Here is a 27,728-nt window from a genome sequence, read left to right as displayed (position 1 = left end):
ATAGTATTTCTACTTTTCCGCCAAACGGCCACTCTATAAAATACTAATGAATTGTTGCTTTTGAAAAAGGTAAATAAATGATTGAAATAAAGGCTAAATTGGTTCGGGCAGATTCGGCTATATACGCCACTGGAGAGAGAGTCGAGTGCCTTATTGAGTTCACCCACAAAGTCTTCTCGGACGAACAAAACACATCCCGCAGCAAGAATGCCAACGAAGCAAGGTGAGCTAAATAAATGGTTATTGTCATTCAGTTACCAGCTAAACCATTTAAGCAGCCAGGAAAATCTCGCCTGGGCGTCGGCGCAGTTGCACTGCTACCGGAAAACTAGCTTATCCACTTCCGCGGGAGACAGAACGACAGAACTCACGGAGATGATCGGGCGAACGGCCCTGGATGCGGTTACCCAGGCGCCGGGCGAAGTGATTGTGGCTACCAAACCCAAGATACTCTTCTGCGACCTGCGGCTGCTGCCCGGAGAGACCAAGATGTGTAAGTTACAGTCGAATCAAGTGTATTTCATATAAAATTTATTTTCTTATCGATATCTCAGATTTTTTTAATGAATTCGTTCCACGAGATGGTCCACCAACCTACAGGGGTCATAACATCCGCTACTTCTACAAGATCACTATTGCTACGCAACGGGTCAAGTCAAAGGTGCAAACTCTAGCCGTTCCCATCCGAGTGCTGCCTATACCTATAATTTCCCGCCCGGACGAGCTTCCCGTAACCGTAGAGACCAACGAGGAGCTGGCACCCACTAATCCCTTCCTGGAGAAGCGCGAAATAAGCGAACTGGAGATATCCTGGCACCATCTTAAAGCAAGTGTCCACGATGACCTAATCATTCTGTAATTATAAATTATTATTTTTTAATACCTTTCAGAACGTGACCGCTCGACGGGCACCCAAGTTTTATCGCATCTCGAACAAGCGGGGATTTGTTGGTCGCTTTTGCTTGTTTAAGCCGGCTTACAAACTCGGCGAGGACATAGTTGGCAGCCTTGACTTTGACCCAGGTGTTAGCCCCCGCAAGGTTAGTTATTTTAAATACCCATCCTAGATGTTTGACGGTTAACATCTCATATTTTTCCAGGTGCGCTGCGTTCAGTTCTCTGTAAAACTTCAGCAGCAGGAGCTTCCCATACGGCCACAACCTGTGCAGAATCATCAGCTTCAATCCCAATTGTCTACGGGAGATGATGTCTCGTCAATTAATTCATTTGATATGGCCAGCATAGCTAGCGGTGTGGTTGCCGATAGTCTCCACAAGTCGGCCACATCGGGAAGTTCACGGGATAAAGAAGCTCCTGAGCCAATTGGGAAACTATCTACCATTTCCACCTCTCACCAGGTGTGCTATGCAACACTCCAGACGCAGGTTGTAGTGCCGATTCCGTTGCATGTAACACCCACATTCCGTACAGATCTTGTAGACGTCCGGTGGCGTTTACATTTCGAGTTTGTGACCACCACATTGATGGACTTTGGTATTCCAAATCCAGAGTTTGGCGAGTTAAAAGCACCCGCCGAGATGCCGGTGGAGACAATGGTGTGGAACTTGCCGGTGACCATATACGCTGCAAATCCCCTACAGATATATGCCCCTAACCAAACCTTTAGCCTGCTTATCAAGTGATTGCCTAGCATTTTACTGTTACAATAAAGAACTGGTTAACCAAAATTAAAGTAATTTCAAAAAAATCTTCCAGTTAAGACGTAAAGTTATTGTATACAGAAATAACAGAAGCAGAAATTACTATTTACTTAGACAAAGTAGTGACATTTGAAGGTAGAGGCATTGCATTACTTGCAGGTCTGAAAACTTGTTTTCATAGAGCAAACTGTTTATTGTACTCGTGAAAATTAGCGCCTCAGAATAAAAACCGTTTTTCTCCTGTTTACATTCCCTCCCTTTTGATTTCCTTGTATTTATCAGACTGGCTTGATAGCTTTTGAACTCAACGAGTATATCGCTAGGTGCAGAAAGACTTGTCTATATGGACTGTCATCTGATGACGCTGATCAAGAAAATGTTTACTTTATAGGGTCGGAAGTGCTTTATTCCCGCCATAAAACACGTAATCGAGAATTGCACCGATGGTTAGGTCATTATTTCGCCTTTTTTGTAAGATGCAATTTTCTATTCCTAATTGCGTAACCTGTTCCATAGTTTAAAAGGTATGGCGTTGCTTTTAGAACTTTGAAATTGTTAAATATTAGAAAAGTAAACATTAACAGCGGGTTTATCGGTTGTGTTAGTAAATTTAATAAGTGCTTATATAATTACAGTTGACAACTTGCAATAATCACAAGATAGCCTAATTGTTAAGAGAGCCGATGTCTTAGTTCTTAGGTTCGTTCTATATAATTACAGTTGACAACGTGCAATAATCGCAAACTAGCCTAATTGTTAAGAGAGCCGATGTCTTAGTTCTTAGGTTCGTTCTGTAGTTCACTTATTGGCCAGAATCTCGAACTTCATGCCGTGATCATGCTTTTCCAACTCGCTGATCAGGCTAGTTTTTGAGAAGGCGGCAGCAGGAGCCAGAACGCCGCCGTTATTAGGCATTTTGTCGGACTCGCGAAGAATGGTTAAGGCCGTAGAAAGCAGGGCCACGCAGGTTGCTCCATATCCAGGATTCATACCCGAAACACGAACCATCAGAGACTTGGACGGGGGCTCCGTATATTGGTCTGATCCCTCGGCCAGGCGATCGCTTTTGGGCCAGCCAATGGCTCTAAATGTCATCCTAAAATAGGTGCGCTCCATTGACTCTTCACTTGGTCCGGAACGTGAGGCCAATCCTCCGGAAAATATGCCGGGATACTTTAGTAACAGCGTTCGCCCCAATTTGAACTTTGAGAACAGTCCAAAGATGCTGGCAAATAGGATCACAACGCTAGCAGCCAGCCAAGAGGGAAATCCTACGTAGGCCTGCATTTGGACTGGTCTCTTTTTTTCCTGCTCGTAGAGAAAGCGCTGGGATCTCATCACTACCGAGCGATCGGAGCCAGGGAATGGTAGGCACACTTTGTCAACCTCGGTGGCACGGAAAACCAGAGGTCGTGGCTTAAGAACAGGATAAAACTTGGGCAGCCTCTGGGGGTAGAGCTTTTGCCGGATGCCGCGCAGCTCGTCCGCGTGGGCAAGCCCATAGACTGCGCTCTCCCAGGTTCCGTAGTTTAGTCCAGCGCTGCCTCTTCCACTTTCGCCCTCCTTGATTCCACTCTCTAAAAAAGTCTCCACGGAGTTCACGACGCCATCAAAGTTTTTTTCCACAAAGATGACGCCCATGTCGGCGGGTATGGAGTCAAAGCCACAGGCGCTGACCACATAAACGCCCTTTTCCTTGGCCAGCTTGTCGTACTTCATTTGCATCGTCTCCATGTACTGGGGCTCTCCACTAACATCCACATGATGCGTGCCCGATTCGACGCAGGCCTTTACCACCTTCTCGCCGTGGAATCGGTAGGGTCCTGCTGTGTTCACAACAATCCTGCACTTCTTGGCCATTTCCAGCAGCGAAGCCTCGTCGTTGACGTCTGCTATAAAGATGGGGACCTGTGAGAGGTCCTTTTTGGCCTTGGCACCCATCTCCTTAAGGACTGCTACCAGTTTCTCGCGGTTTCTGCCAGCGATTCCCCATCGCAAGCCGCTAAGCACGGATACAGCCTCGAAAACCGTGTACTTGCCGGTAAAACCACTGGCACCAAAGATAATCACATCCAGACGGTCGGCAGACATTTTACCGAAGATCGTTTCAAAAGATTGGTTATCAGATTGTCCGCCGTTCTAGATACTGTTGTTACTTTTTTAGATTTAATAAGGGTTTAAGTGTTTTTTATTATATAAATAAGAGATAAGCCTCCTCACCAGAGTCTCTGCTAGCTACACCTGCTAAGCTGTAAATCGGCGTATTTCAACCAATATATATAGATATATCGAATACTCAACCGGCCAAAGTCGAAGCTTAAATGCCAGTGGGACCGTTAATAGATTAAGAATCGATTACAGGTCTCCGCAATAATTTAATTGGGGTATTCCTAAAATCCCCTTTGTCCTAATGACACTATTTCGTAAAGATGGTTGGATTTTAAATTTGATATTGCCATAATGATCCTTCAACAAAGTCATTATTTTTCTTGAATTTAAAATCGGTATCTAAAAATAGTTTTCGAACTACAATCCATTATCAGTTTTATAAAATGTATGATGAATTTTGTTTTCGATTTTAAAGGAAAGGATATGATATCCGAGTAAGATAACATACCGTTTTCCCATATGTATATTTGAATAGATATACCTGGCTGGGTAATATTTCAAAGAGTTGCAAGTACATCCAAATATTAATTTTGTACCTTAATCTAGCTCAACTAGGCTATGAATTTGAATTCGTATTTCTACTTCAGAAACTAGATTATATTTTGAATATATTGAATATATTTATATAAGCTAAGAAACTTCGGCATCATGTTTAATGGTATACCGACGATGATGAAATATGCTGCTCGTTCGCCATATCAATGTGGTCCCAGCGGCTTTAGTTTTGACAATTGCTTACGGTGAGTATTTATAAATATCGAAATAATGCCTAAATATGTATCCGTTTGAATAATTAAGGTGTGTCCTCTGTCTTTAACATTTTAAAACCATTTAATGGCTTACCCCAAAAGTATGCAATCATATACGAATCAGGAAGATTTAAATTTCAAAATTGTGTTTCAGCATTTATTATCCACCACGAAAGTCAACGAAATTCTTCCCTTCATTGAACTCTCCAAAATCGATATGCTCTTGCTCTCTGAATCACATTTCTCTTCTCGGTCTACCTTGAGAATACCTGGCTTGACGCTTCACGCTTCCAACCACCCAGATGACAGTTCGCATGGAGGCACTGCGATCTTATTAAAATCCTCCATATCCCACTAGCCTTATTCTACACTTTGCGAAGACAACATCAAGGCAATGACCGTTCAACTGTATTAACTGTGCTAAATCCGCCTGCATGACCTTCGCCAGTCGGCTCGGTACTTCGGATGGTCTCACCTTCAACGGAGATGCCTTCACCAGTGTTACTTCCCACTGCTACTTAGGAGTACACTTGGTCAGAACGCTAGTATGGAGGGCTCACATCACGGCGATCAAAGCCAGATGTCTGCAGAAGCTAAAAAAGCTTAATTGGCTCCTGCGGTCAAATAAACTGCATTTATTAACTAAAGCACTGTTAATTAAGGCCATATTGACGACTACTTGGACGTACGCCATTCAAGTATGGGGCACTGCTTCTAAGCATCAGCTTAAGAGGCTTAGGGTAGTGCAATCAGTTCCCTGGTATGTTACAAACTGTGCCATCGAAAGAGACTTTCGACTCATTCGTGGGGGAACAGATTAATCTGGGCTTCTTCATGCTGACAGGATCGTGGCACACCCTAAATCTCTGGCGAGTGGCCTAGTTGAGCCAATTTCTCTTCGACAGCTGAAGAAGCTACATTCCTTGGATCTCACTAGTGTAAGATCTCATAATATGTTCCTAGTTTTGTACTTTTGCAATTCATAATAAGTGTTACTTAGTTTTTAAGGTTATCATGTACCCATAAAATTTGTTTCGCGTTATTTACGCTAGGTTAAGTTCAGAAGGTACTAAACGGATTCCATAATGATGATGAATAATAAAAAAGAAAGCATTTATTATACTTTCATTTGAACAAAGCAAAACGTGTTGTTTATTTCATCCTTCAGTCAAGTCAGCTTACGATTTACGATTAGGGAAGTAGAATTGTTAGCTTTTCTTTAACATGCGCTAATTACTTCCATTTCTCAGCAACAAAAGACTAATGGAGAACGGTATATTGGAGCCCAATCGTATCAGCACTGGCACTACCATAGCAGCCATGATCTTTGACGGAGGAGTCGTCATTGGCGCAGAATCGAGAGCCATCAACGCCCACATAATACCCTCGAGCAATAGCCGTAAAATTTATGAACTTCAGCCCAACATTTTGTAAGCAAGTTTTGAAAAAAATATTTCGAAATATATTCGAAATATAGAGTTTCTAACCAGTTCTTTGTTTAACCCTTAAGTGCCGGAGGAGCCGGAGTCGCCCAAGACGCATGTGCCCTGATGGAAGTTACCCATGCTCAACTAGAACTCCACAGCATGAACACCGGAGATCGAATGGTGCCAGTGTGCTGTGCCAACCAGACGGTGAGGCAGCTCCTCTACCGCTTCAGTGGGAACATGCAGGTCAACGTGATCATCGGCGGCGTGGACGGAACCGGAACGCATCTATTCTGCACCCGGTTCGATGGCACAGCGGACTCTTGTCCGTTCTCGGCGCTGGGCTCAGGTCATCTGGCTGCCATGGGTATTCTAGAATCCCGATGGACAGAGTATCTGGATGAGGAGGACGCCCGTAGTGTCATCGCCGATGCCGTGGCTGCTGGCATGGAGAACGATCTAAACTCCGGTGGAAGAGTAACCCTCTGCGTCATCCGCTGCGACTTCTCGGTGTCTTGGGAAGTACATGCCCCCTATAAGGAGCCTCTGTTTCGCCCTATGCCGCCGCAGGTCAAGCTCGGCTGCACCGCAATTCTGTCCAGCATACAGCACAAGGTGGTGCCGTGGGGAGAGGCTCCGGATGGTTACACGGATGTAGAAGGCCTTTACAGGCGCCAGGAGGAATATCTAGGCCCACCAAAGGCAAAAAAAAGAAGGCTGGACCCGACTTCCTAACCCTTTTGTTTCACCCCCTTTTGTTCCCCAATCCGTTTTTTTATTTTAGATTATCTTTTATGTTTCTTTTATATCTTAATTAAAGTTCAGCCTACATTGAAAAAGAGGATTGCATTTTACCCGTTACTTGCAGAGTAAAAGGGTATATTAGATCCGTAGAAAAGTATGTAACAGGAAGCGTTTCCGACCCTATAAAGTAATATATATATATTCTTGATCAGAATGAATAGCCGAGTCGAGTAAGCCATGTCCTTCTGACCGTCCGTCCGTCTGTCCGTATCTCAGTAAGCTGAGATCTCAGGAACTATAAGAGGTAGAAAGTTGAGATTAAGTTTATTTCAGCATCCTGTCACGCCCACTTCAACGCCCACATACCGAGGGAAAGTGTAACGTCCAAAATATTATTATGAATGTCTTCGTTTGACCTTGAATAACATTTTTTGTCAATATCTATCGATTTACCGAAGATTTTTGAAATCGGAACAATTTTTCGTTATTTATGAAGAAATGTGGTTATAAGGAAAGTGACGTCACCACTTACTCACACAGTTACTTTTTTCTGACAAAAGGCGGCGCCTTGTCCATTTCCACTAGCAAAATGAATATTTTAAAATTGTGTAAAACAGTAATCTTGTTAAATCTGGAAAACTTAACTTAACAAACTTAACTAAATAAAAAATATGATTTTTTTTAATATGATTTGTTTTTTGAATATGCATATTTGTAAAGATAACTTTCCAATTATAGAAATCATAGTTACTATAAAATAAATAGGTATATATTAGTTATCATGTTTTTAGCAAGTTATATTTATTACGAGGATACAATGAACATACTTGCCTAAAATATGAAAAGGCATTTCATTTATTCAAGATATAAAATAAAGTCTTAGATCAATACAAATTGAAGAATTTAAGAAATTTGATAATATTGAAATATTAGCGTTAAATTCTAGACTTTTTTTTATTATTTTCTTTAAGTTTTAGGTTAAAATTTTCTATTGCTTGCAACTTTTCACTAAAAATTATTAGCTTTTACTTTTTAGGTTCTTTCGAATTTCCTTTTTTTCTATTGTTTGCAAGATTTCATATTTATTGTCATTAAAAATTCAGAATAATTAAATAAACGATTATTGGAATACTATGTTGTTTATTCAAAAAAAATTAAGTTACTTAAATTTTAAGAATTTTAAGACTAATTTATTTAAAAGCAAATTTTAAATAAAACGGCTTAGATCAGCGGGTTAGATTCCCCGCTATAATAAGTAGTCGAGTACACAACCATGGTTAATGCATGTGCTCATATGTCTTTTTGGAATATTTAGGACCTCGATAATCTCTGGTAAAATTCAAAGGTTGTGCTACGGTACTATTGAATTAATTCTGCGCAAGCTTACCGTTGGTCACACAGCGGAAAAATGTCGAAGGCGCGCGTCGCTCGCGTTTCTTGAGTTCCCGATCGCCGAGTTTCGTTTCCCTGGAAAATCAAATTGCAACAAGTGTCGAGATTGTTATTGTCGTTTTTCATTACCGTATCGATCGATTCTCATCGAAGTCGCAGCCCGTGAAAAGTGAGCTGTGTTTTTTAAATTCGAGATTTCTCCGTAATATTCGCATTCCCTTGCGCACTTGGCTCTCTTTCGACGCCGACGTCGACTGCGCAGCCGCCGCGACGCGAAATGTGCAACAACAAGTTAAACAGCAACTACATGCCAACAGCAACACCAACACAACGACAAAGTTAACCAATATTTAATTGCTGGCTTAATTTAATTAGCAGCCCCAAAGTGCAGTGAAAAAATACGCAAATAGCGAGCGAAAGCTGTTGTTTTTGCATTCCCACCTGATTACAAAGCTGGATAAATTGGATTAAACCGGGCGACAAGGAAAGAGGTATAGAATATGTAGCCCCCTAGATATTTATGAATTTCGCCACCCCCTTTGAATTACAATAGCAACAATTGCCATGTCCGGCTTAACAACAAAAAAATAACAACGACATTCCAACGGCGTCTGCTTTGTTTTCCCTCATACGCAACACTCACATTCTCACACGCTGGAACGCCACCCGCTCCTCTTTAAGCTGCCTTCTTTTTCCAAGCGGGGGAAAGAGACGCTTCCAGCGGGATGTGGTTTTGCGCTTCTTCTCCATTCTCTTATTCTTTGCAAGAAAAAGAAAAGGGTGCGTCGACATTTCTATTGTTATTGTTGTTTTTCGTGACGGTATTTTTTTATTTTGTTGCTCACCTTCATACGTTATCAGAGTGTTCATTTTGATCGTTTGTTTCGTGGCGAGAAGTCTCCAATGGAGTTTCGTGCTCCCTCACGCCAAACAGTTATACCTGTTTCCATAAAGAGGGAGAGAGAAACAAAACCAAGCTGCAGAAAAATCTCCAATGGAGAGAGACCCACTGGAAGATCGGAATTTGTAGTGCTCTGCTCTGACTAACAGGTTTTAATAGTAGTAGCTTACATGCTTACTTTTCTACTACGTTTTTTTTTTTGCCGCTTACAATTCTGTTTTTCCACTCCCTCTCTGTCTCTCATTTTTTGCATGGCAAACTTTCGGTCATTGTACTGTTGTTGTCTTGCCCACCGCCAGAGAACAACAACAATTGGAGAAACACTGATAGCAAAGTACAGTGGAGTAGGTAAAACTAGAACCCGAGAACCCTATTTTGGTAATGGGAAAATAGTTTGTTTTTCTTGAAAAGGAATAGCTTTTCAATTAGATACTAGTATGATGAACATATTCGTAATAATTGAAGTAACTTCTTTTGTTTAATTAAAATGTTTTCATGTTAAGCGAATGTTTAGTTTTAATTTCTATTAAAATTACATAAATATTATTCTCTTTATGCTGACTTGCAAAAGTAGATATTTTGATACACAAAAAATATTTAAACTTAAAATAAAGTTGAAACTTGAGGTCTAGTGAACTGCGTAGTGTCTACTGTAGCTACATAATCCAGTTCCTCTGTTTCTTATTCTTCCAGCTCCATTTTCGCCTTTTTCGCACACCTCACTGCATGCGACTGCAAATTTGTGCAGCTGAACTTTGTACTTCTCTTGTTTTCGCATGACTCATGGCTTTGCTTTATTTTGGTTTATTCTCCTCTCTCTACTCTCGGAGTTTGAATGAGTAAGATTAGTGGGGTGTCAGCAGTGTTACCTGGATTGTTATCAATGGGCACGTTCCACATTCCAATCACCTTATCGCGGGCTATGTTGCCCCAAAAACAGTCCCAGAAAAGATAGAGCAAGACTATATTGCCCCACAAACAATGACACAATGCAATTGCATTGACATCGGTTGATAAGAAGGGCAAAGGAAAACAAGAAAGAAAATTACCACTTCCCAGAAAGTGCACTAAGCCAGCACAAAAAGCTGAGTAAATAAGGTAAATAAATACCGAAATCGAAAACAAGTGCGGGTGAAATCAAATGTGGGACGACAATCCACAGAACCCATGAAGAGTGAAGAGTGAGGAGAATCTGGCCCACGAGCACAGGTGCAAGATAATCTAATTACGCCACGGCATATATTGGTATATGTTGTCTCAATACAAACAGCGGCCTAAGGCAAATCAAATATTGGGCCCCGATGATAGGTTCTAGGTTCTGAAATTGATGTAGATCAGGGGTAAAGACCAGTCGAGTGCCCTATATCTTATATGTGGGTCTGCCTTTATTCTTCTTAATTACAGTATATAAATATATTTATTTTGTTTACGGCTGTCGAGCACTATATTTCCATTGAAAACGTGTTTATATAGGTGCTTTGATAATAATGCCACTTTATAGAAGTTTATATTTATTAGACATATATTGTATATCACAACAGAAGTAATTTTCTTAGAAATATTTATTTTAATATTTTTGTTATATTTATTTTCAAAAATAGTATTGCAGTAACTCTTTTATTACGAGTGAGCCCGCATTGCATATACATATTTGTTATTTTTTATTACAAACTTCGTAAAGCGTAATAGTTATTAGTTAGGCGCATAAAGTCTACCCATTTATAGGAAATAAAGCGTTATCAGAACTACATAATTGTTAAAAGCTAGAAGAGTAGATAAGTTGGTCAACCAATGGGCTGACCATATGAGTTCAACTGTTGAAACTTCTATAGATTGTCCTATCGTTTTGGACTCATTAAAATGTTCACAGAAGAAACACTTTATGCCCATAGAATTTATAATTTATTTTCGTCCTACATAAATATATCTGGGGTCTCTAAATACTTGGTTGGTTAATATAATTGTAAATAGTATAAATATGTATTATTCCTAAGAAAATCCATACAATATTTACTTCAATATTTCATTGAAAATAAATCATATAAAAAATAAAAGATATATAAATCTTCAACTTGTATTACCTGAAGAAGAGATTACAATGTAAATAGTTACACATAACTTAAATGTTTATCTCTGTGTGGGATGTTGGCAATTAATGTCCATATTAGATAGGTTGCTGTCTTGGCTAATCTGCACAGCTGCCATTTAACTCCTCAACAGCCCCACATCCCCTCGCACTCGGATTCGTACCCCTCCAATTCCAAATTCAATATTGTATTTGCGCCCATTTGGCAATTCCTCATTCGCCGCTTGGCCCGTAATTGGACTCTTTTGCGTTTCTTGGCTCTCGGTTCTCAAATGCAAAATGTTTATTTTTGGCTTTGGCTTTGGCTTTTTGTTTGCATGATCACCGCCCTCTTCTCCGCCTTTTGTTTACTTTTGCTTTCAGCGCTCAGAGATACGTTTGCGGTACTGGCCGCAGATTTTGCTCTGTGCAAAATTGTAGTTATTATATAGATGTCGTTTTGGGGGAGTTTTAGCTGGAAATCCGAGCTTTTGTCCGTGCAGCTGTTTTCGAGTTATTTTTCTGCTTTTTTGTTCCGCAGTTGGATGGGTGGAATGCGTAAACAAAGCTACTGTCTGGCTAATAATAATTCATCGGAAACCATAAATATTAGCCTTATAAATAGAAAAGGGTTTGGATTGGATTTTCTCTTTAGTTATTAATATTTTAATATACGATTATGATTATATAAAATATTATACCTCTTACGATTGCACATTCAAATATTATACTACAATTTGAATTAATATGTTTAAATTTAAAGGAATAGACACAACGAAAAACAGGCATTGTGTTTTTAATTCGGCTAAATACATCTTTATGTGAAAGACGTTTGCCAAATATTTTTTATTATTATAAAAAGTTTAAAAAAATGTAAATTGCGAGTTAGTGTTCTGAGTACTGAGCTATGCCGACGTGAACTTTAAGCGCAGGTTCTTATTAATATTCTTTTATTTCAAATGCATAAAAATACTGTTTAATTATTCATAATGTTAGTATTCTGCAAAGATATGTTGTATACCCCCTTAGGATAAGATGTTCTATATTTAATGGCTTTTTTGATTATGTTACCGATAATCAAGTTCCTGGAATGAATCTTTTCTATTCAGATCATAAATTTCTAATCCTAAAAGAGTCAGAAGGAACCTAAGTAGAATAGGGATTATTTGGGTTTTCCCGCCGATCAGTGCCACGCCCATCTGTTTCCGCCCCTTCGAAGCTTAAACGTGCGCAAACCCGTTTCGCAAATCGAAACTGCGCCAGTCACTATATGGTAAAGGCTATAGCTCACTCGCTCGATCGGCCAAGAAACTCGTTTTTCTGCCGCCTGACCGTGATTTTATTTTTGTTTTGTGTGCTTTTTGCTGCCGTTTCTGTAGTATGCTCTTTTTCTGTTTGGTTTTGTTTGTTTTTCATTTTTTTATAGTTTTTGTGTTTTCTGCGAGTGAGATGTTGTAAACCGATCAAACTTGACTGCCAATGTGTGTGTGTGTGGCAACATGAATATTGTTCCACTTTGTTTGCATTTCATGTGCGCGGATTCATGTGAGAAAGTTTGTAGATCAGTGCGGAGTTCGCACATCCCGCTGACCAACGCCCCAGACAACTGCATATAGAAATCTCCCAGCCACTGCTGCCTCTGCGGGTCTCGCACGTCTTCCCGCACATTTTACACGCGGTTCAAGTTACACAAGACAATCAACTCCAGTTAACCAACCAGAAAACACACTGCTGGAAGTTTACTGCACTTAAAGAGATGTGGGAGAAAACATCTTTGGGGAGTTTTTCATTATGGTCGGGAATTCATTGGGACTTGTGAAGTGTCAAGAAAATCGATTAGGGCTTTAATTTCTTGATATTTTCTCACTTGAACGTTGCAGGGACTAACATTTATGTTAAAAGATATATATGTCATTTTAATATATAAGAATAAATATCAACCTATTAAGCTGTTTGAAACCTAAAAGATTCTTTCTCAGTGTAGGTTGCTATTTCGTAGGGAACATGACAATCAGTCACCATTTTCAATAAAGACGGAATTTATAGGAACATTCCCCTCCTAATCGCGATCTCAGAAATATTTCTATCATCTGATGGTCCTCCGCGGAGAAATCTTCACCTCAGACATTCCCCTATTCCATGTCAACTGACAGTTGGCTTAATGGAAGCATCTACGCCATAATAATCTGCATTTCTGGACCGATCACGGAGCGAAGTCAACGCAACAAGCCAAGTATTTAAGCATTCCGATCGCATAATAGCCCGACATGGGTACATGGGTGGAAAACAAAGGAGAGGCATTTTGCCTACATCCCAGAACTCGTTGACTTTTCCTCTCCAGCCCAAGGAGTTCCATTCTCTTGCCACTTTTTCTTCTCGCCGCTGATTGACAAGCGACTTATTCGACCCTTGCAATTGATGGCCAGAAGTGCGACAAACAGAAGTAGGTACATCGAGGTGCAACAAAGGGACAGTCCTCCGCATGATGACTGTACTTTTTCTACCTTTCCCTTGCGGCTTGAATGAACCCCGAGCCAGGAGTTTGCCCTGGAATTGTCAATTGGGATAACTCATAAGGGGAAAACTGTTTTTCCAACCACGTTCTGCGCCAGTGCACAACTCTCTCCCCTGGTGAATACACTGCAAGAATAAACGTTACTTTAAATTACTACTAGGTTCTGCTGATCAAAGTATCTTAATAATTTAAAGCGTTGCTTACCTTTACTTTTGATATCAGAAAAAAGTTATTTATGTTCTCACATCGAAATGCATTTAATTTAAGGGTGACCAACATTTTGTTAAAATATTTAAGTATCAGTTTCAGAGTTTTTTCACTGTGTACTCTGACGATCCTTTTTATACATTTTATTTTGAGGCTTAGTAATTCCAAACGTGTGCGTGTGTTGCCTTTAGCTAGCTACCTGCTTTGCATGATCTTGATTTTGTTACCTGGTCTGGACTTTATCCCCTTTTGTCTCTATGGGAATGCTCTCTAAACCGCCGTCTGATATATGTGTGTGTGTGTATGGAGTGTTGGTGCAATACAATTCCACCCCTGACGTAAACACGCCGAGAAAAACCATCGAAATGCGCTTGGCAACAAGTTTGGCAGAGTACTCGATTCTAGGGATACTTTTTTAAGAGGTATGCAATGTTTGAGCGGCTTTAATCGGAGAAACAGAATTAGAAGGGTTTTCTATTGTGCAAATGTGCAGAGTTGTGTAATAAAAGAAAAATCTGTTTAAGAAATGATATGATGTTTAAACTTAGATGATAAGTTTTGCCATGGATTTTATCCTTATATACAAGATTTATAGAAAATATACTTTGGTTTTGGCTTTGTTAAGGTCAGTACTACTACTGATTTCATGTTGAATTATCAGTTTTTCTTAAGATACCCAAGTAGAGCTCACATAAAATAGAAAAATGATCGGTACTCCCAGGTCGAGACACACCATTATTCATTTTTTTGCCAGCCTGAAGATTATGCGGAGTTCGGTAATGTTTCAGTTTTGTCAGCGCCTTTTGTCTGTTGGATTGCCGAATTCCTTTCAGCATTTGAGCAGGATAGACTTCTCAGGCACTCGGACTGCTCCGACTGTCTCATTGCGCACACAAATGAATGCATAATGGAGTCTTAATGTGTCTGCGACTGACTGTCTATACGTCTGCCTGAATGTCTTAGAGTTTGCCAGAAAATGGTTCATTCTCCGTGGTTTTTTTTCAAGTACCGCCTCATTGAAACTAATTATTTTGTCCGTCTTCGAGGCTCTGAGCCGCGACAGCTGATTACCAGCTATTTGTTTTGGTTTTTCACCTAGCGGCAGTCTTTTGGCCTTGTCTGAGCCCTGTTTTAACAGCTGCAAATTTAACGCCTTACTAGCTCGTTAATGCCGCATTCGGTTGCTTTTGGCCGTAATTACAAAGATGTTAGATCTTGTCGGAGGATTTAATGGGACGCCATCAGCAGATGTTCAGTTTATGCACAGTCCATGTACTTGTATTCCCCACCCAACTTGACTTGCATCATTTCGTTTAAGAGTCGAAAGTTGACATGGAACTCAGTGTTTCGAGAGGGCATTCCAGTGGAACACCGCAGTGCTTAAATATTTCTGTTTCTGTTCAAATAAAAAGTTAATGTCACATTGGAGAAGTGTCTTTTGATTAAGTGTTGTCAATTCAAGCACGAAAAATTTAATTAAAATCTTAAAAATCCATTAAACCAATGTTAATACTTGACCCAAATCTGATTAGACGAGAAAGTAAATTACTTTATATTAAGTAGAGGAATATTGTAACCACTGTACTTTCTCTTAGTTATTTCTAAAAACTTTTATCTGATCGCATAATATTGTTTTGCATGGGCAGCGAAAGTGTGTAAATCTCTTGAGGGGGGTCAATTGAAAGTGAAGGGTTACAGAAGGCAAATTGAATGTTAATTGCTGGGCAATGTAACTCCCATTTAACAAATTGAAGGTCAAAGATTTCAGATATGGTTGAATAAAAGTTAGAAAGGGGAGTGTCTCGTTAGAGAGAGAAACTCAAAGTGGCCGGCACATGAATTGCCCAAAACTCAGATAAGTGAATTGCAATCGCTGGCAGTTGACAGCTGCGCCTGCGCAATGGACAAATGGACGCCGCAGCACGATTAATGAATAAACATGCCAATCGAGCGAATCCATGCGGCATTCCACACATCCAACCGGTTGTGATTAGGCATATCTTCCCCAAACCCCAACCCCACCCTGTATTTCCCGATTTTCTTCCACAATATATCTGCATTTATGAGTGACATGACGGCGTGCGTCTGCTGGTGATTTGCCAAGCGAACGGCAAACAAATTGCTTATGGCATTTAATTAAGATTCCCAAGCAACTCGCTTGGCGACTGTCGGTCGGTTGGGAAATTCGGTATGTGGCTGGACTTTAACATTCAATTACTGAAACTGCAATTGTTTATGGGTGAAATTAGATACAGAACAGGATTCAAGCTTGAACAAATTAGATGTGTCTGTGTAAAGATATGGATAAAAGTGAAATTTGATAACTAATAAAAAATTCAAGATTTTAAAACTTCAAATTATCAAAATGACTTCTAAAGAGCGATTATTTTGATACCGTTTGGATAAAATAGTTTAAAACGATCAGATTTGAAGTCCTATAAAAGTGTTCCATGCCACATACCATTCTAGAAAGTCGACAAAGTATTGTAAACTAATGTAACTTTCCTCTTTAATTTTTATTTCCCTTTCACGACACTTGACGTTTTCCACGTTAATTGAAATTATATTGCCAATTGTCGATTGCCGCCGTTGTCTGTGTCTTCGTCCCCTTTTAAAGTCTCGTCTTTCGTTTGTATCTGTCTCTCTATATTGTGTTTATCTTCCATGGGCGTTGTTCGGCCGAGTGAAAGTTTCAAATTTCCGAGAAGTACATACGCCCGGAGATCTGTCTTCGAGTCTCCCAGAAACTCTCCCAGTTTTTGCCATTAGAAGTAAGTACACGGCCATTTAGCAACCGCAATTCCTGCTACTTTAGTCGCTTCTCAGATGCTGGCAATCAACAACTTCAAAGCGAGCAACAAGTTCCGCCCCGGCATAATTTTCCCACATTAAATATGCACCCAAAGCTGGCTTATTTTATGGCTCTGTACAGTGCGTTTCAAAACATTCAGGCAGTGCGGGTTGTAGTCTCAGTGGTTAATGGGTTTCAAGAGTGTGGTGAAGATTAAAAGACATATCTTTTAGATCTAAAGTTAACACAAACACTGCATCTGCATTAGAATCTGCTATACTAATATTCATTTTTGATATGTGCAGTTTGTGTTTTACTATTTATTAAGTTTGTTAACGAGATTCATAAACTATACTGTTGACGCACACTGTAGACGACTGTGGACATCAGATGCATTAAACAAAGCGCAGGCAGTTGCGTCTATTAACCGGTTAATTGCTTCCTGGCCTAATTAGGCACCGGCAGTCACAACAAACTCAGCAGCATGCAAAACGGCAACATCAGATATGGCCACACTCGGGGCAAGTTAGCAGCTTCGAGTGCGTCATCTTAACTGTTTCTACAGGCTGTTGCAATTATATTTGGTTTTCTTATGGCCATTACATGAGCGGTGGCTTACTGGGGCCGATAGTGGGCCAAACCGGATGGCATGGCACCACACCTGACCAGCGGGGTGGAAAAACTTTTCTCCCATTCGGCAACATTTCACACTTTTTAATTGCCCAGAGAGCAGATGATTTCTCTTTTATTTTGTTTATTGTTTTTTTTTTGTTTTTCACTTGACCAACCCTTTTCGAATAATCATAAAATCTATATTACTGCACATTTTAGCTGGCTGTTGCGCAAGCTGTTTATGCGGAGAAATCTCTTAATCCCACCGCGGTCGAGTGAAATTCATTACAGGAGAACAAATAAACTGAAATGTAGGGCTCATAACTTATTGTTCATAAACTAGATTTACCACTTTTATTATTAAAATAACAATTGGATTAGTTTCTTGTCACGGCACAAACAAAGATGTTTATACTGAAGGAATTCCAATGAATTCTGATGAAACTCAGGGAGTAGGGATTGTGTCTTAACCATTAAAAAAGCATACTGATTTTAAGGATCGGCTGACATTAAGGATTTAACCATTCCTTATGAGCATATTAGTATACAGCACATCATAATTATGTATGCCAGATCATCTATAGTCTACCTGTGGTGCCGCACCCCACACGATGATCCATGCATACTTAATTAGTTAATTTCCCATAAATTGCTGAGCAGGAAGGTGTGCCCGATTCGTCTGTGAAACTATGCAACAGTGGGTACTATGTATCTACAACTCCTAACTTAAGGGAAGAAGAACAGGATCCCCTGAGAAAACTTATATTGTTAATGGCTTGAGTTTATATTTCATCAGACAAACCATGGTCAAGACTGAAAGGCTTAAAGCATTTGGTACAGACTACACTTTAAAGAAAGTGATTTAGATAGATAGCTTATAGAAATGATTAAATATCGTGAGTAATTTGAATAATTATGTATTTGAAACAAACAAAAATTGATTATTGTCCATGACCTACATTTGGCCCAATACGAAATACCCTCGTTGCCCATAGTATGGATAAGTGGAAATATAAGCACAAATATTCATAAGTATTAAACAATGAATAACTTAATTATGCGAACATGCGAAAATGCACAAATGCGGAGGAGAACCCCCTCCCCTTTCGAGTTCATAAAACTTATATTTGCATGCATTACTCATTCGATATTCATTTGAAGTCTGAGTTGCGTGCTCTTTGTGCTAATTACGAGAAATAAATATTTGCAAAATGTGTAGAGAGGGAAAATGTGAGGCGTAAGAAATCACTAAAAATGGTTAAAAAGAAAACGCTTCACCATAAACGGAAACTATTAATCAACTTTCACTTGTTGTGGTTTATTTGTCGCCTATTTTCCCACTCTGTCGATGTTGTTGGTACAGCTGGTAGAATTGATAATGATGTCGTCGGTTTTACCTTTAAATTATAGCCTTCGTTCGAGGCATCCGTTACGTTTGTGTGTTAATTATGAAGTTTGCCCATATTGGGCTGAATATTTGTTTTGCTTTGACCCACGTTTTTCTTCTCCTTAACGGCTTCGTTTATCGGCCAACAGGTTATTGACTGATTATATATATTTCTAGCCTTATCTTTATCTTGCTTTATCTTTGTGTTTATCTTGATTGCCATGGCATTTCATTGAAGCTATTTAAGAGAGTTGATTTTACATTTTTAATGTTTGATTTTTTAAACAACAACAATGTGCTGGGAACTAGAAACCATGTGAATAAGTCCAGAAACAGAAATATTAGAGAATAACATTAATAGTTTTAACTTAAATAACTTAACTATTTACATTAAAAATTTCGCTAAATTTTGCCAGAAACTTTCCCTACTTTGGATTTAATTTCCAGATCTATTTCTTCGCCTTTCCCTACACCTACACTGACTCAGCCTTTCGGACCCCACCACTTTTTGTCTGGCAATAATTCAGAGCTCATTAAAAATTGCGTTCAACCCAATTCCATCAACCAATTAAGCGTGGCCCAGCAGCGGAGAAAATTCACCTACGACAATGACAGCCAACTTGACTCATATGTTTGGGTTTTTATGCCTCATACCTACTTATACTGGCATGTCTGTTCCAACTTCTCTGGGCTCATCACTCGCTTCCTGCTCAGTTCGGCGGTCAACAAGCCCAAAGCCAAGCGCAAAAAGCGTTAAGCAAATAATAACAATAACAGAAACAGAAAACAGCAACATCAGCAAAGAGTCAATAACACCGTTGGTATGGCTTTTGAAGCCGTTTGCCGGTTTATTGTTTTCCTCTTCGCTCACAGGGAAAATTGCTTTATATTTATTTTTGGGCCCGAGTGGAGACACCGCAGTCTTTGGCAAAAGTTTAACAATAAAGTGTCAGCAACAGTAAAAGCAAAATATGTGAACTTCACTTTTTATAGTAAATTCTAACGCTGTATTCATCAGAAGCTTGAAAGTTTCTTGGGTTTATGGTGAAATAGGTTAGTAATAAAATGAAAGGGAGGCTTTCCAAAGATTTATTGCAAATTTCAGGAATTTGTGAGTTTATTTAATATGTTTAAACTTTAATTTATCAAAAAAGGAACGTATTATTGTCACCAACTTGACAAACCAGTTTTTATTTTCGAGGTCTAATCTTACGAATAATTTGAACTTTGCGTCTTATTTTTACAACTTTTTATCTGACCTCAACGATCAATAATAAATTGTTTTAAGGAGAGCATTTTTAATAAAATGCTTTACAGTTCTCTAGAAACCATTTATTTTTATATTTTTATACCCGTTACTCCTAGAGTAAAAGGGTATACTAGATTCGTTGAAAAGTATGTAACAGATAGAAGGAAGCTTTTGCGACCCTATAAAGTATATATATTCTTGATCAGGATCAATAGCGAAGTCGATTGAGCCATGTCCGTCTGTCCGTCCGTCCGTCCGTCCGTCCGTCCGTATGAACGCTGAGATCTCAGGAACTATAGCAGATACAAAGTTGAGATTAAGCATGAAGATTCTTGAGGTCCCGGGACAGCGCAAGTTTATTACAGCATCCTGCCACGCCCACTCTAACGCCCACAAATCGCAAAAAACTAAAATTGCTGAAATCTCAGGAACTATTGCAGCTAGAAAGTTGAATTTCAGAAATTATAATCTTTAGATGGCAGCGCATCTTATAGTGGTACTACTATCCGGCCACACCCACCCATACGCCCACAAGGCTCAAAAGACGGTTTTCGGATTTTCTAGAAAAGCTGATATCTCGGTAACTATACGAGATAGAAAGTTCGGATTAAGCATGTAGGTTTCTATTACGCTCCCAATGCGAATTGTTTTTTTTGCGATCAAGCCACGCCCACTCTAACGCCCACAAACCCTGAACAACCAAAAATGCAAAAATCTCAAAAACCTTAAGAGCTACATAATTTTGTTTAGGATCACGTATTTAGGAGATGCCTTTGCAACTTTCCACGAAGTTGCATCCGGCCACGCCTACTCTGACGCCCACAAACCGCGGAAAACTGTGGCGTCTATAATATTATTATGAATGCCTTCGTTTGACCTTGAGTAACTTATTTCTGTTAATACCTATCGATTTACCAAAGATTTTTCAAATCGGAACATTATTTCGCTATTTATAAAGAAATTAAGTTATAAGGCCTCACATGTGCAGTGACGTCACTATAAGCATACTCAACATACTTCCTCTGACAATAGGTGGCGCCTTGTGAATTTCCACTAGCAAAATAATATTCTAAAATTTTGTAAAACAGTAACGGGTATCTTATGGTCGCGGCACTCGACTATAGCGTTTCCTCTTGTTATGTTTTGCGTCTGGTAAAAGTGTCACCGAGTTAAGGGCCAAGCCAAGCCAGAAACAGAAAAGAAGGAAGCCACAGAAGGGCAGATCAAAGTGACCGGTGGAAAAGGGCTAGTAAAAAGCAATCGACCGAAAGACAAACAAGACGTGAAAGAAATATAGAATATAGTCGGATTCCCGACTTATAAGTAAGCATTCTTAAGTGTCATGACTAACGTTGTGTATAGCCTAGCAAGGGGTAAGTTGACTAAGACCTTTCGAATGTGGAGATATACGATAAAGCCTACGTTCTAGCCAATTTACTCCAAAATTTTTACAATTTGACGAATATTTTCTAAGGTTTTTATGACAGTTATTCTCAAATTCTATACAAAGTTTTCTAAGTTCACTTCCGCTTAGAAAGATGACTCGTTTCTTTTGCTTCTTATTGTTATTGAGTTCTTAGCTTTTTGCTGCTAATTTACGTATATTATTGAGTTTATTGTCCCTGATATTCTTGACTTATCGGCTGTCTTATTGACTTCAATTTTGGCGCCGCCCCAGCAAAAAGAAAAAAGATAGAAAGCTAACTACGAGAATTCGAACATTTGTATACCCTTAAAGTTCAACTATGCTATGTTTATGATAAAGTTTTTTCAATTTTGTATATAAAACGATAAACCGTGCCAATATTTTGAGAAATTTATCTCGTTTTCCGATCCTACATGTAGCAGATGTACGTCCAATTCGTGTGTATAATAAAAACCGATCAGAGATTTAGTTTATTTTCCATGTGTAGATTCCGGTTTGAGTGTTCCTTTGGCGGAACTGCAGATTACCAATTTCCCCTTATCGTCTGTATTTAACATTTTTTCCAGCCTCTGGCAGTTTCCGTTTGTTTTACAAACCCACTGACCCCGAAATTAATTGAAATAAAAAGAAACACAGACACACAGGCACACACACACACACACACAGCGAACCAAAACTGCAACCGGCAACAAGTTTTGCCAACATGAACTCTGGGTGCGGAAGGGGGCTGCCGAGGAGGGCGTAAGTCATGTGAGGTGGGTCTATTGCCGCGCTGCAGGTGCCAAAGCGACAGCTGCATAAAAAACAAAAACACCAACAAATACGGCAGAGAGGAAAAAACTTTTAGTTATGCCTAGGCCAGCAACAATTTTACATGTCCCAGACCCACTTTGTGGGGTTTGAAGCTTCTCAGAAACTTTGCATCTGCATCTGAAAATTCACAGCAGAGGCTAGATTTATAGTGTTGCAATAATGAAATATATAGAAAAAAATTATTGATTATATTTAAAATTACTTATGAAATGGTACGTCTACCAAAATAATAAAATTGGTTTAACTTTTTTTCATGTCTCGTAGGATAAACCAATTTTGATAGTCTTTTTCTGAGGCGATGTTGATAGGGCACCTAACCCAAGAAAGTTAGTTTTCTTTTGTTAAGTTGAAGTAAAATTGTGAATACTTTGCACCTTGGCTGCGGTTTTCCATTAGCAATAAAATTAAAATTTCATAAAAAGCTTTGGTAAAATTTAAAAACAATATTTCATATTAGTAAAGATGTGTGCTATTTTGGTCCCCATGACTGTTAGTGAATCTGTGATTGTAAATGTGGGTTTTGAATTTTGTTGTCTTCGTACATTCACCTCTTCTTCTGACGATGGGCTTTGTTTTTTGCTCGGTCGCCTTTTATTGCGGTACTTCTCTCTTAGCCTTCTCTATGTCTGTCTCTCTCTTTGCCACAAAGAGACACTTTTATTTCGCTGCGGTTTTCCGACTCGTTTTTAATTCGTTTTATTATCTCGCCTCTCGCGATCTTTTCGGCGGCATTTCAGCATTTTCCTTCCCAAATCAGCAGCTCAGAAGCCCAAACTACACACCAAATGTCACCTTTATGACTTTTTAATAATGTTGCTCGGCAATTACGGAGTGTTTGTCCTACCTGGAGCCCCCTTTTTGTGCAGCAATTTAAATATTTTTGTTTGCCCCTCAGTTGGATCTGATTGTTTGTTCCGTTTGCCCATCATTCCGAACAACTTGTTAAAAACTTTGACATGTTTTAGCAATGTGACAAGATAATGCATTTATTACCTAATGGCTTAGCGATAATGAGCTGAGATAAGAGGGTTTGTGTGGGAACCCAGGACAAAGCTTAGTACTAAAATTTGAAATATGTACAAAATGACACCTCATTATACTCAAACTATGAAAGACATTTAGTGTTAAAAGGTTTTGTAAAGATTCTTTTTAAATTTATCGTATAATTAATAATAATTCAAATTTTAACTGTTCTTGTTTTGCTCTAGAAACTAGTGCCTTGTCTTTCGATCTAAAAAGAATGATTTTTAAACAGACTGCAGAAACTTAAAGAAAGTTTTATTTCAAAGTCTTAAATTAGCATACCATTATGTCCGATTAACCACCAAAACACTTCTTACCAAGTTGTATGTTAAAATATTCCCGTCAATAGATCAAAGGCATTTGCAATACCCTCTATATGAAATTACACTCCCTTAACCCTTTCCGCATCGAGCCTGATCAACCCTGAAAACAAATATTAACCCTGGCAACCATTGAAATGCAATTTTGGAAACGGACAGCGAAAAATACCCGAGCACCTAGACACAACCCTTTATGCTTGGTTTCGCCTGAATGCAGCGAGGACCTTCCGACTTCCACTCCTCCAACGAAATCTCTAGAAGCAAGGGGATAGTTTCAGAAAGAAGCACTTCGAAATGGAATTTCCACAGACGACGCACGCCCTCGCGGAAATTGTGGAAATAGCTTTACTTAAACGGTTACCATTCTACATCCCCTGCACCGCGAACCCTCCTCTTAGAGAGCGAGCGAGTGGTCTGTAAATCGACAAGTTTCAGTGCACAAACGACGTGTTCCCCCAAGCGGAACCTCCGACGGTTATTAAACTGCCTATGTCTTATATAGGAACAAAAACCTAGAACTGGCAACCGAACTCGGGGGAAATAATGCCAGCAGATAGCAGGGAAAAGTTTAAAGAACTGGAAGAGGAACGGACGGAGGGTTGGAATAGTTTAGTTCAGGCATAGTTCCGCTCTTTGACATCACTTCTCTTCGAAATAACTTTGCTGAACTCCGGGCGCTTCCTTCCACCGGTCACCAACCAACTGGAGAACACGCCCTAAATAACGTCTTGAGGTTATTTGTACAAATGCCCTGAAATTTTCTGCTTTGATGAAGTTATTTGTTTAGGGTCGCTGCGCGCAGAAAGCTGGTGTGGGAATCTCCCTGGTTAGATATGATCATGTAATGGAACTTTTAATTGGCTTGTAGAGAAGTTGTACGATTGTCATATACTTATGTGGTAGATGACATGTGGCAGGTAAACCCACCGTGCCACACTCTCCGGAAATGTTAGCCCAAGCGATCATAAATCAAAACGAGCTCTTTCATTTATTACCCCAGAGAGTTGTGTTTACGAATAAGAAAGCTGGAAAATATTTACCATGTTTAAGTATTTGAGCAAACAGTTAATGAAAAGAAATAGTATATAAATTCCATCAAAACCATATTAGGTAAATATTAAAATCTCAAAGTTCAGCCATTCATGACAGAATTCCCCATCACAGTTTGTAGGTGAACAGACATTTATTTACAATGTTTCCCTGTAGTTTTCCCTTTGTGTTTACGTTTGGCAGCGAAACTTTACTGTTTGCCACATCTGCGCCAACTTTTTACTCTTGGCTTCAGATTCCGCCTTCGTTTACGATGCTTTCATGGAAGTTGTAAACCCAAAATCTAATTTTATCAAAAATGTATGCTTTATTGTTTACAGATAGCCAGGGCCCCCAGCAAAACGAAACACAAACGACGTCACACTGGAGTCACAACACGATCGATTCTCCCAGAACTGAGACGAGACATTCCCCCACCCCGAATACAACCTGTGCAGTATGTCACATGACAAGAAGATGTTGGATCGCGAGGCAGTTCGTTCAGTGATACAGCAATGGAATGCCAATCGATTGGATCTGTTTGCGCTCTCCGAGCCCGACGAGGTGAGTCTGCTTGTCAACAAATATAGTTTATATATATTACAAAATATTTTATTTACAGAACCTGCTCTTCCATGGCGTTATGCGCTTCTACTTCCAAGATGCTGGTCAGAAAGTGGCCACCAAATGCATTCGCGTTGCTTCCGATGCCACCGTCACAGATGTCATAGGTATGGCCAATGAGCTGATTTACTTAAAAAATATTAGGTTTTGATTATCATAATTATTATGGCAGAAAATTATGGAAATCAATCTCTCAAAGATATATAAGAAACAAAGTTGAACTATGAAATAAAACAAGTTCTGTTCGAACTGCAGAGGTCACGATTTTGAACTTAGAAAACTTTGAATACAGAAATTTAACTAAAAATATGAAGCATTTTGCGTTAAAAATGAGTTTTGCTATATTTATAATGGACATTACATTTATACCCATTACTCGTAGAGTAAAAGGGTATATTAGGTTCTTTGAAAAGTATCTAACAGATAGAAGAAAGCGTTTCAGACCCTACAAAGTATATATATTCTTAATCAGGATCAATTGCCGAGTCGATCAAGCTATGTCCGTCCATCCGTCTGTCCGTCTGTCCGTATGAACAGAGATCCTGAACCTCAGGAACTACAAGGGATACAAAGTTAAGATTAAGCATGAAGATTCTTCAAGTCTATACGCATCGGAAGTTTATTTCAGCATCCTGCCACGCTCACCCACGCCCACAAATCACGAAAAACTAAAATCACTGAAATCTCACGAACTATTGAGCTAACAAGTTGAGATTAAGTATTGATAATCTTGAGATGCCATCGCATCTTATGGTTATACCATTACTTATCACGCCACACCCACCCATAATATAATAATATCATATATGATAATACTAAATAAGAATAAAACAACTAAAAGCTTCGCTTCTCTTCCTTAGACACACTCATTGAGAAATTCCGTCCCGATATGCGGATGCTATCCGTGCCGAACTATGCCCTCTACGAAGTGCATGCCAATGGCGAGGAGCGTCGACTGAACGCCGATGAGAAACCACTGCTGGTGCAGCTCAACTGGCACATCGACGATCGCGAGGGTCGCTTCCTGCTCAAGAACATAGACCAGAAGACCACAGTGAGTATCAATAAATTCTTTAGCCTCTGATTTTCCAATTACTAATTTTATGATTTCTATGTTTAGCCCATTGAGCAGACGGATCTGAACTTCAAGAGAAAACTCTCGAAACGTGAGAAAAAGGAGCAGAAGAAAAAGGAAAAGATGGCCAAGCTGAGCTCCGATCCGCCTACCTCCAATGGCAGTCATTTGGGCTTGGGCAATGGAATTGGAGGATCTTCGGGATCAGCCCACATGAATGGTAACGCCGGAGGGAGCGGAGGCGATGGCAGCGATGCCGTGGCCGGGAAACTGTACACCGAACTGCCAGAAACCTCGTTCACACGATCGATCTCAAACCCGGAGGCCGTGATGCGGCGACGGCGACAGCAGAAACTCGAGAAGAAACTGCAGCAGTTCCGTTCAAGAGATGGTGGTCCGGATACCGGCGGCACCTTAAAGATCTACGGCGAAAGCCTGTGCCAGGATGTGCCCTACAAGACGCTGCTGCTTTCTATCCGAGACTGTGCACAGGCAGTCGTCCGGGAAATGCTCACAAAATACGGACTGGAGAAGGCAGATCCCCTGCACTATTGCCTGGTTCAGGTGGGATGAGTAAAATAAGTATATGGGAATGATATGGAGCCATGAGTTGAGGATAGATATTTCATTTATTATTATTTAATTTGTATTTTTTAATCGGAAACATCGAATCGGTCAGATGTTTATATTATTTTTTATATCTACCTAGGGCATTCTAATGGAAATGTATACGTCACATGGCCTTTAGATTTATCAAGTACTTCCTAAAACCTAAGTTTGTTAATTCCTATAGCTAAAATCCATGTTCTACGCATCAAAAGGCTCCGTATTATCTTCCTGTATCAAGTCGTCAAGATAATCACATTCTAATGTTTATTTTTTTTTTTTACTAAATCCAGGTCAATAGCGATGGAACGGAATATATACTCGACGATGACGAGTGCCCACTGTCGATACTCATGAACCATCCAACTTCGCGAGGTGAGTGCTTTTCATATTGCCTGATTTTCCTTCATTTAAAATCAATTTCCTTTTGTGGGGGAACTGCCACTTCATTCATAAATATCCACGCAATGGTCTTGACATAATATAAGCCTTGTTTTATCAATAACTATGCTGGCTCACTCACTCATAAAACAGGCTGACTGACAGCCAACAGCAACAACGAAACAAGTTGACTGTTGCTATTTAGTTGTTTCGTATTTTCGCAGGAGCTCCGGCTCAGTTTTGATTCGAAATTCTTATCGTCGTGACGGAATTTTATAAACTGTGTTTTTTTTATTACGTACTTAGTTTATGTACCACTCCGCAAAATCAACTATAAATATCTTACATAGAGATGTGTTAATACCTTTTTTTTAACAAAAATGACTTGTTAATAAAACGCTTTTACCATTAAATTAAATTAATACATTTGCTACAAATTTTAAATAGAAGTGATTTAAATATGAAAGATGATTTTTGTGAAAAGCTACGTAAGTTGCCAATTTGTCGTATTGTATTAAACAAAATAAGGTTACAGAAGCTAAAGAAAGTAATATACATTTTT

At 39.5% G+C, this 27,728-nt stretch overlaps 4 protein-coding genes across 10 annotated transcripts in view; 3 read left to right on the top strand and 1 right to left on the bottom strand.

The window, feature by feature from the left end:
* The first annotated feature begins 29 nt into the window (after positions 1–29).
* Positions 30–1,908, top strand: LOC108115012 (RAB6A-GEF complex partner protein 2). Its single transcript, XM_017226254.2, has 5 exons — positions 30–223; positions 279–493; positions 555–826; positions 891–1,040; positions 1,101–1,908. The coding sequence occupies exons 1-5, from the start codon at positions 78–80 to the stop codon at positions 1,641–1,643; spliced, it is 1,326 nt and encodes a 441-aa protein (XP_017081743.1). The 5' UTR covers positions 30–77; the 3' UTR covers positions 1,644–1,908.
* Positions 1,909–2,257: 349 nt separating this feature from the next.
* On the bottom strand, positions 2,258–3,981 carry LOC108115014 (saccharopine dehydrogenase-like oxidoreductase). 3 transcript variants are annotated; one of them, XR_001772774.2, is made up of 2 exons: positions 2,372–3,968; positions 2,258–2,286 (listed from the first exon to the last, which is right to left on the bottom strand). XR_001772774.2 is itself a non-coding variant. In XM_017226255.2 (2 exons), exon 2 carries the CDS (start codon positions 3,750–3,752, stop codon positions 2,460–2,462), a length of 1,293 nt encoding a protein of 430 aa, XP_017081744.1. In that variant the 5' UTR covers positions 3,753–3,816; positions 3,882–3,981; the 3' UTR covers positions 2,258–2,459. The 3 variants fall into 3 exon arrangements, 2 of the variants coding, with proteins under 2 accessions (XP_017081744.1, XP_017081745.1); XM_017226255.2 differs by having other exon boundaries at positions 2,258–3,816; positions 3,882–3,981; XM_017226256.2 differs by having other exon boundaries at positions 2,258–3,807; positions 3,882–3,969.
* A 475-nt stretch (positions 3,982–4,456) lies between these two features.
* Positions 4,457–6,845, top strand: LOC108114943 (proteasome subunit beta type-7). Of its 2 annotated transcripts, none has more exons than XM_041817781.1 (3): positions 4,457–4,570; positions 5,839–6,009; positions 6,090–6,845. In XM_041817781.1, the coding sequence occupies exons 1-3, from the start codon at positions 4,479–4,481 to the stop codon at positions 6,739–6,741; spliced, it is 915 nt and encodes a 304-aa protein (XP_041673715.1). In that variant the 5' UTR covers positions 4,457–4,478; the 3' UTR covers positions 6,742–6,845. The 2 variants fall into 2 exon arrangements, with proteins under 2 accessions (XP_041673715.1, XP_041673714.1); XM_041817780.1 differs by having other exon boundaries at positions 5,830–6,009.
* A 1,292-nt stretch (positions 6,846–8,137) lies between these two features.
* Positions 8,138–27,728, top strand: part of LOC108114971 (afadin) — a 50,001-nt gene continuing 30,410 nt past the window's right edge. For all 4 annotated transcript variants that reach the window (XM_017226186.2, XM_017226185.2, XM_017226184.2 and 1 more), the window contains exons 1-6: positions 8,138–8,633; positions 24,822–25,044; positions 25,103–25,211; positions 25,965–26,158; positions 26,225–26,743; positions 27,079–27,160. In XM_017226186.2, coding sequence (XP_017081675.2) covers positions 24,940–25,044; positions 25,103–25,211; positions 25,965–26,158; positions 26,225–26,743; positions 27,079–27,160 — 1,009 coding nt within the window. In that variant the 5' untranslated portion in view covers positions 8,138–8,633; positions 24,822–24,939. The remainder of the gene's footprint in view (positions 8,634–24,821; positions 25,045–25,102; positions 25,212–25,964; positions 26,159–26,224; positions 26,744–27,078; positions 27,161–27,728) is intronic.

Source organism: Drosophila eugracilis, unplaced genomic scaffold (assembly GCF_018153835.1).
Source record: "Drosophila eugracilis isolate 14026-0451.02 unplaced genomic scaffold, ASM1815383v1 contig_1897, whole genome shotgun sequence".
Lineage (NCBI taxonomy): Eukaryota > Metazoa > Arthropoda > Insecta > Diptera > Drosophilidae > Drosophila > Drosophila eugracilis.
The sequence above is the reverse complement of the archived record's forward strand: the minus strand, read 5'-3'. Positions and strand labels throughout refer to the sequence as shown.

Excerpts from the sequence above, each read along its gene's own strand:
- LOC108115012 (XM_017226254.2), top strand. The coding sequence starts at position 78 with ATGATTGAAATAAAGGCTAAATTGGTTCGGGCAGATTCGGCTATATAC. Across the intron at positions 494-554 it reads GCCCGGAGAGACCAAGATGT|ATTTTTTTAATGAATTCGTT; the intron begins GTAAGTTACAGT and ends TCGATATCTCAG. Across the intron at positions 1,041-1,100 it reads CAGGTGTTAGCCCCCGCAAG|GTGCGCTGCGTTCAGTTCTC; the intron begins GTTAGTTATTTT and ends ATATTTTTCCAG.
- LOC108115014 (XM_017226255.2), bottom strand. The coding sequence starts at position 3,752 with ATGTCTGCCGACCGTCTGGATGTGATTATCTTTGGTGCCAGTGGTTTT.
- LOC108114943 (XM_041817780.1), top strand. The coding sequence starts at position 4,479 with ATGTTTAATGGTATACCGACGATGATGAAATATGCTGCTCGTTCGCCA. Across the intron at positions 4,571-5,829 it reads AGTTTTGACAATTGCTTACG|CAACAAAAGACTAATGGAGA; the intron begins GTGAGTATTTAT and ends TCCATTTCTCAG. Across the intron at positions 6,010-6,089 it reads GAACTTCAGCCCAACATTTT|TGCCGGAGGAGCCGGAGTCG; the intron begins GTAAGCAAGTTT and ends TTAACCCTTAAG.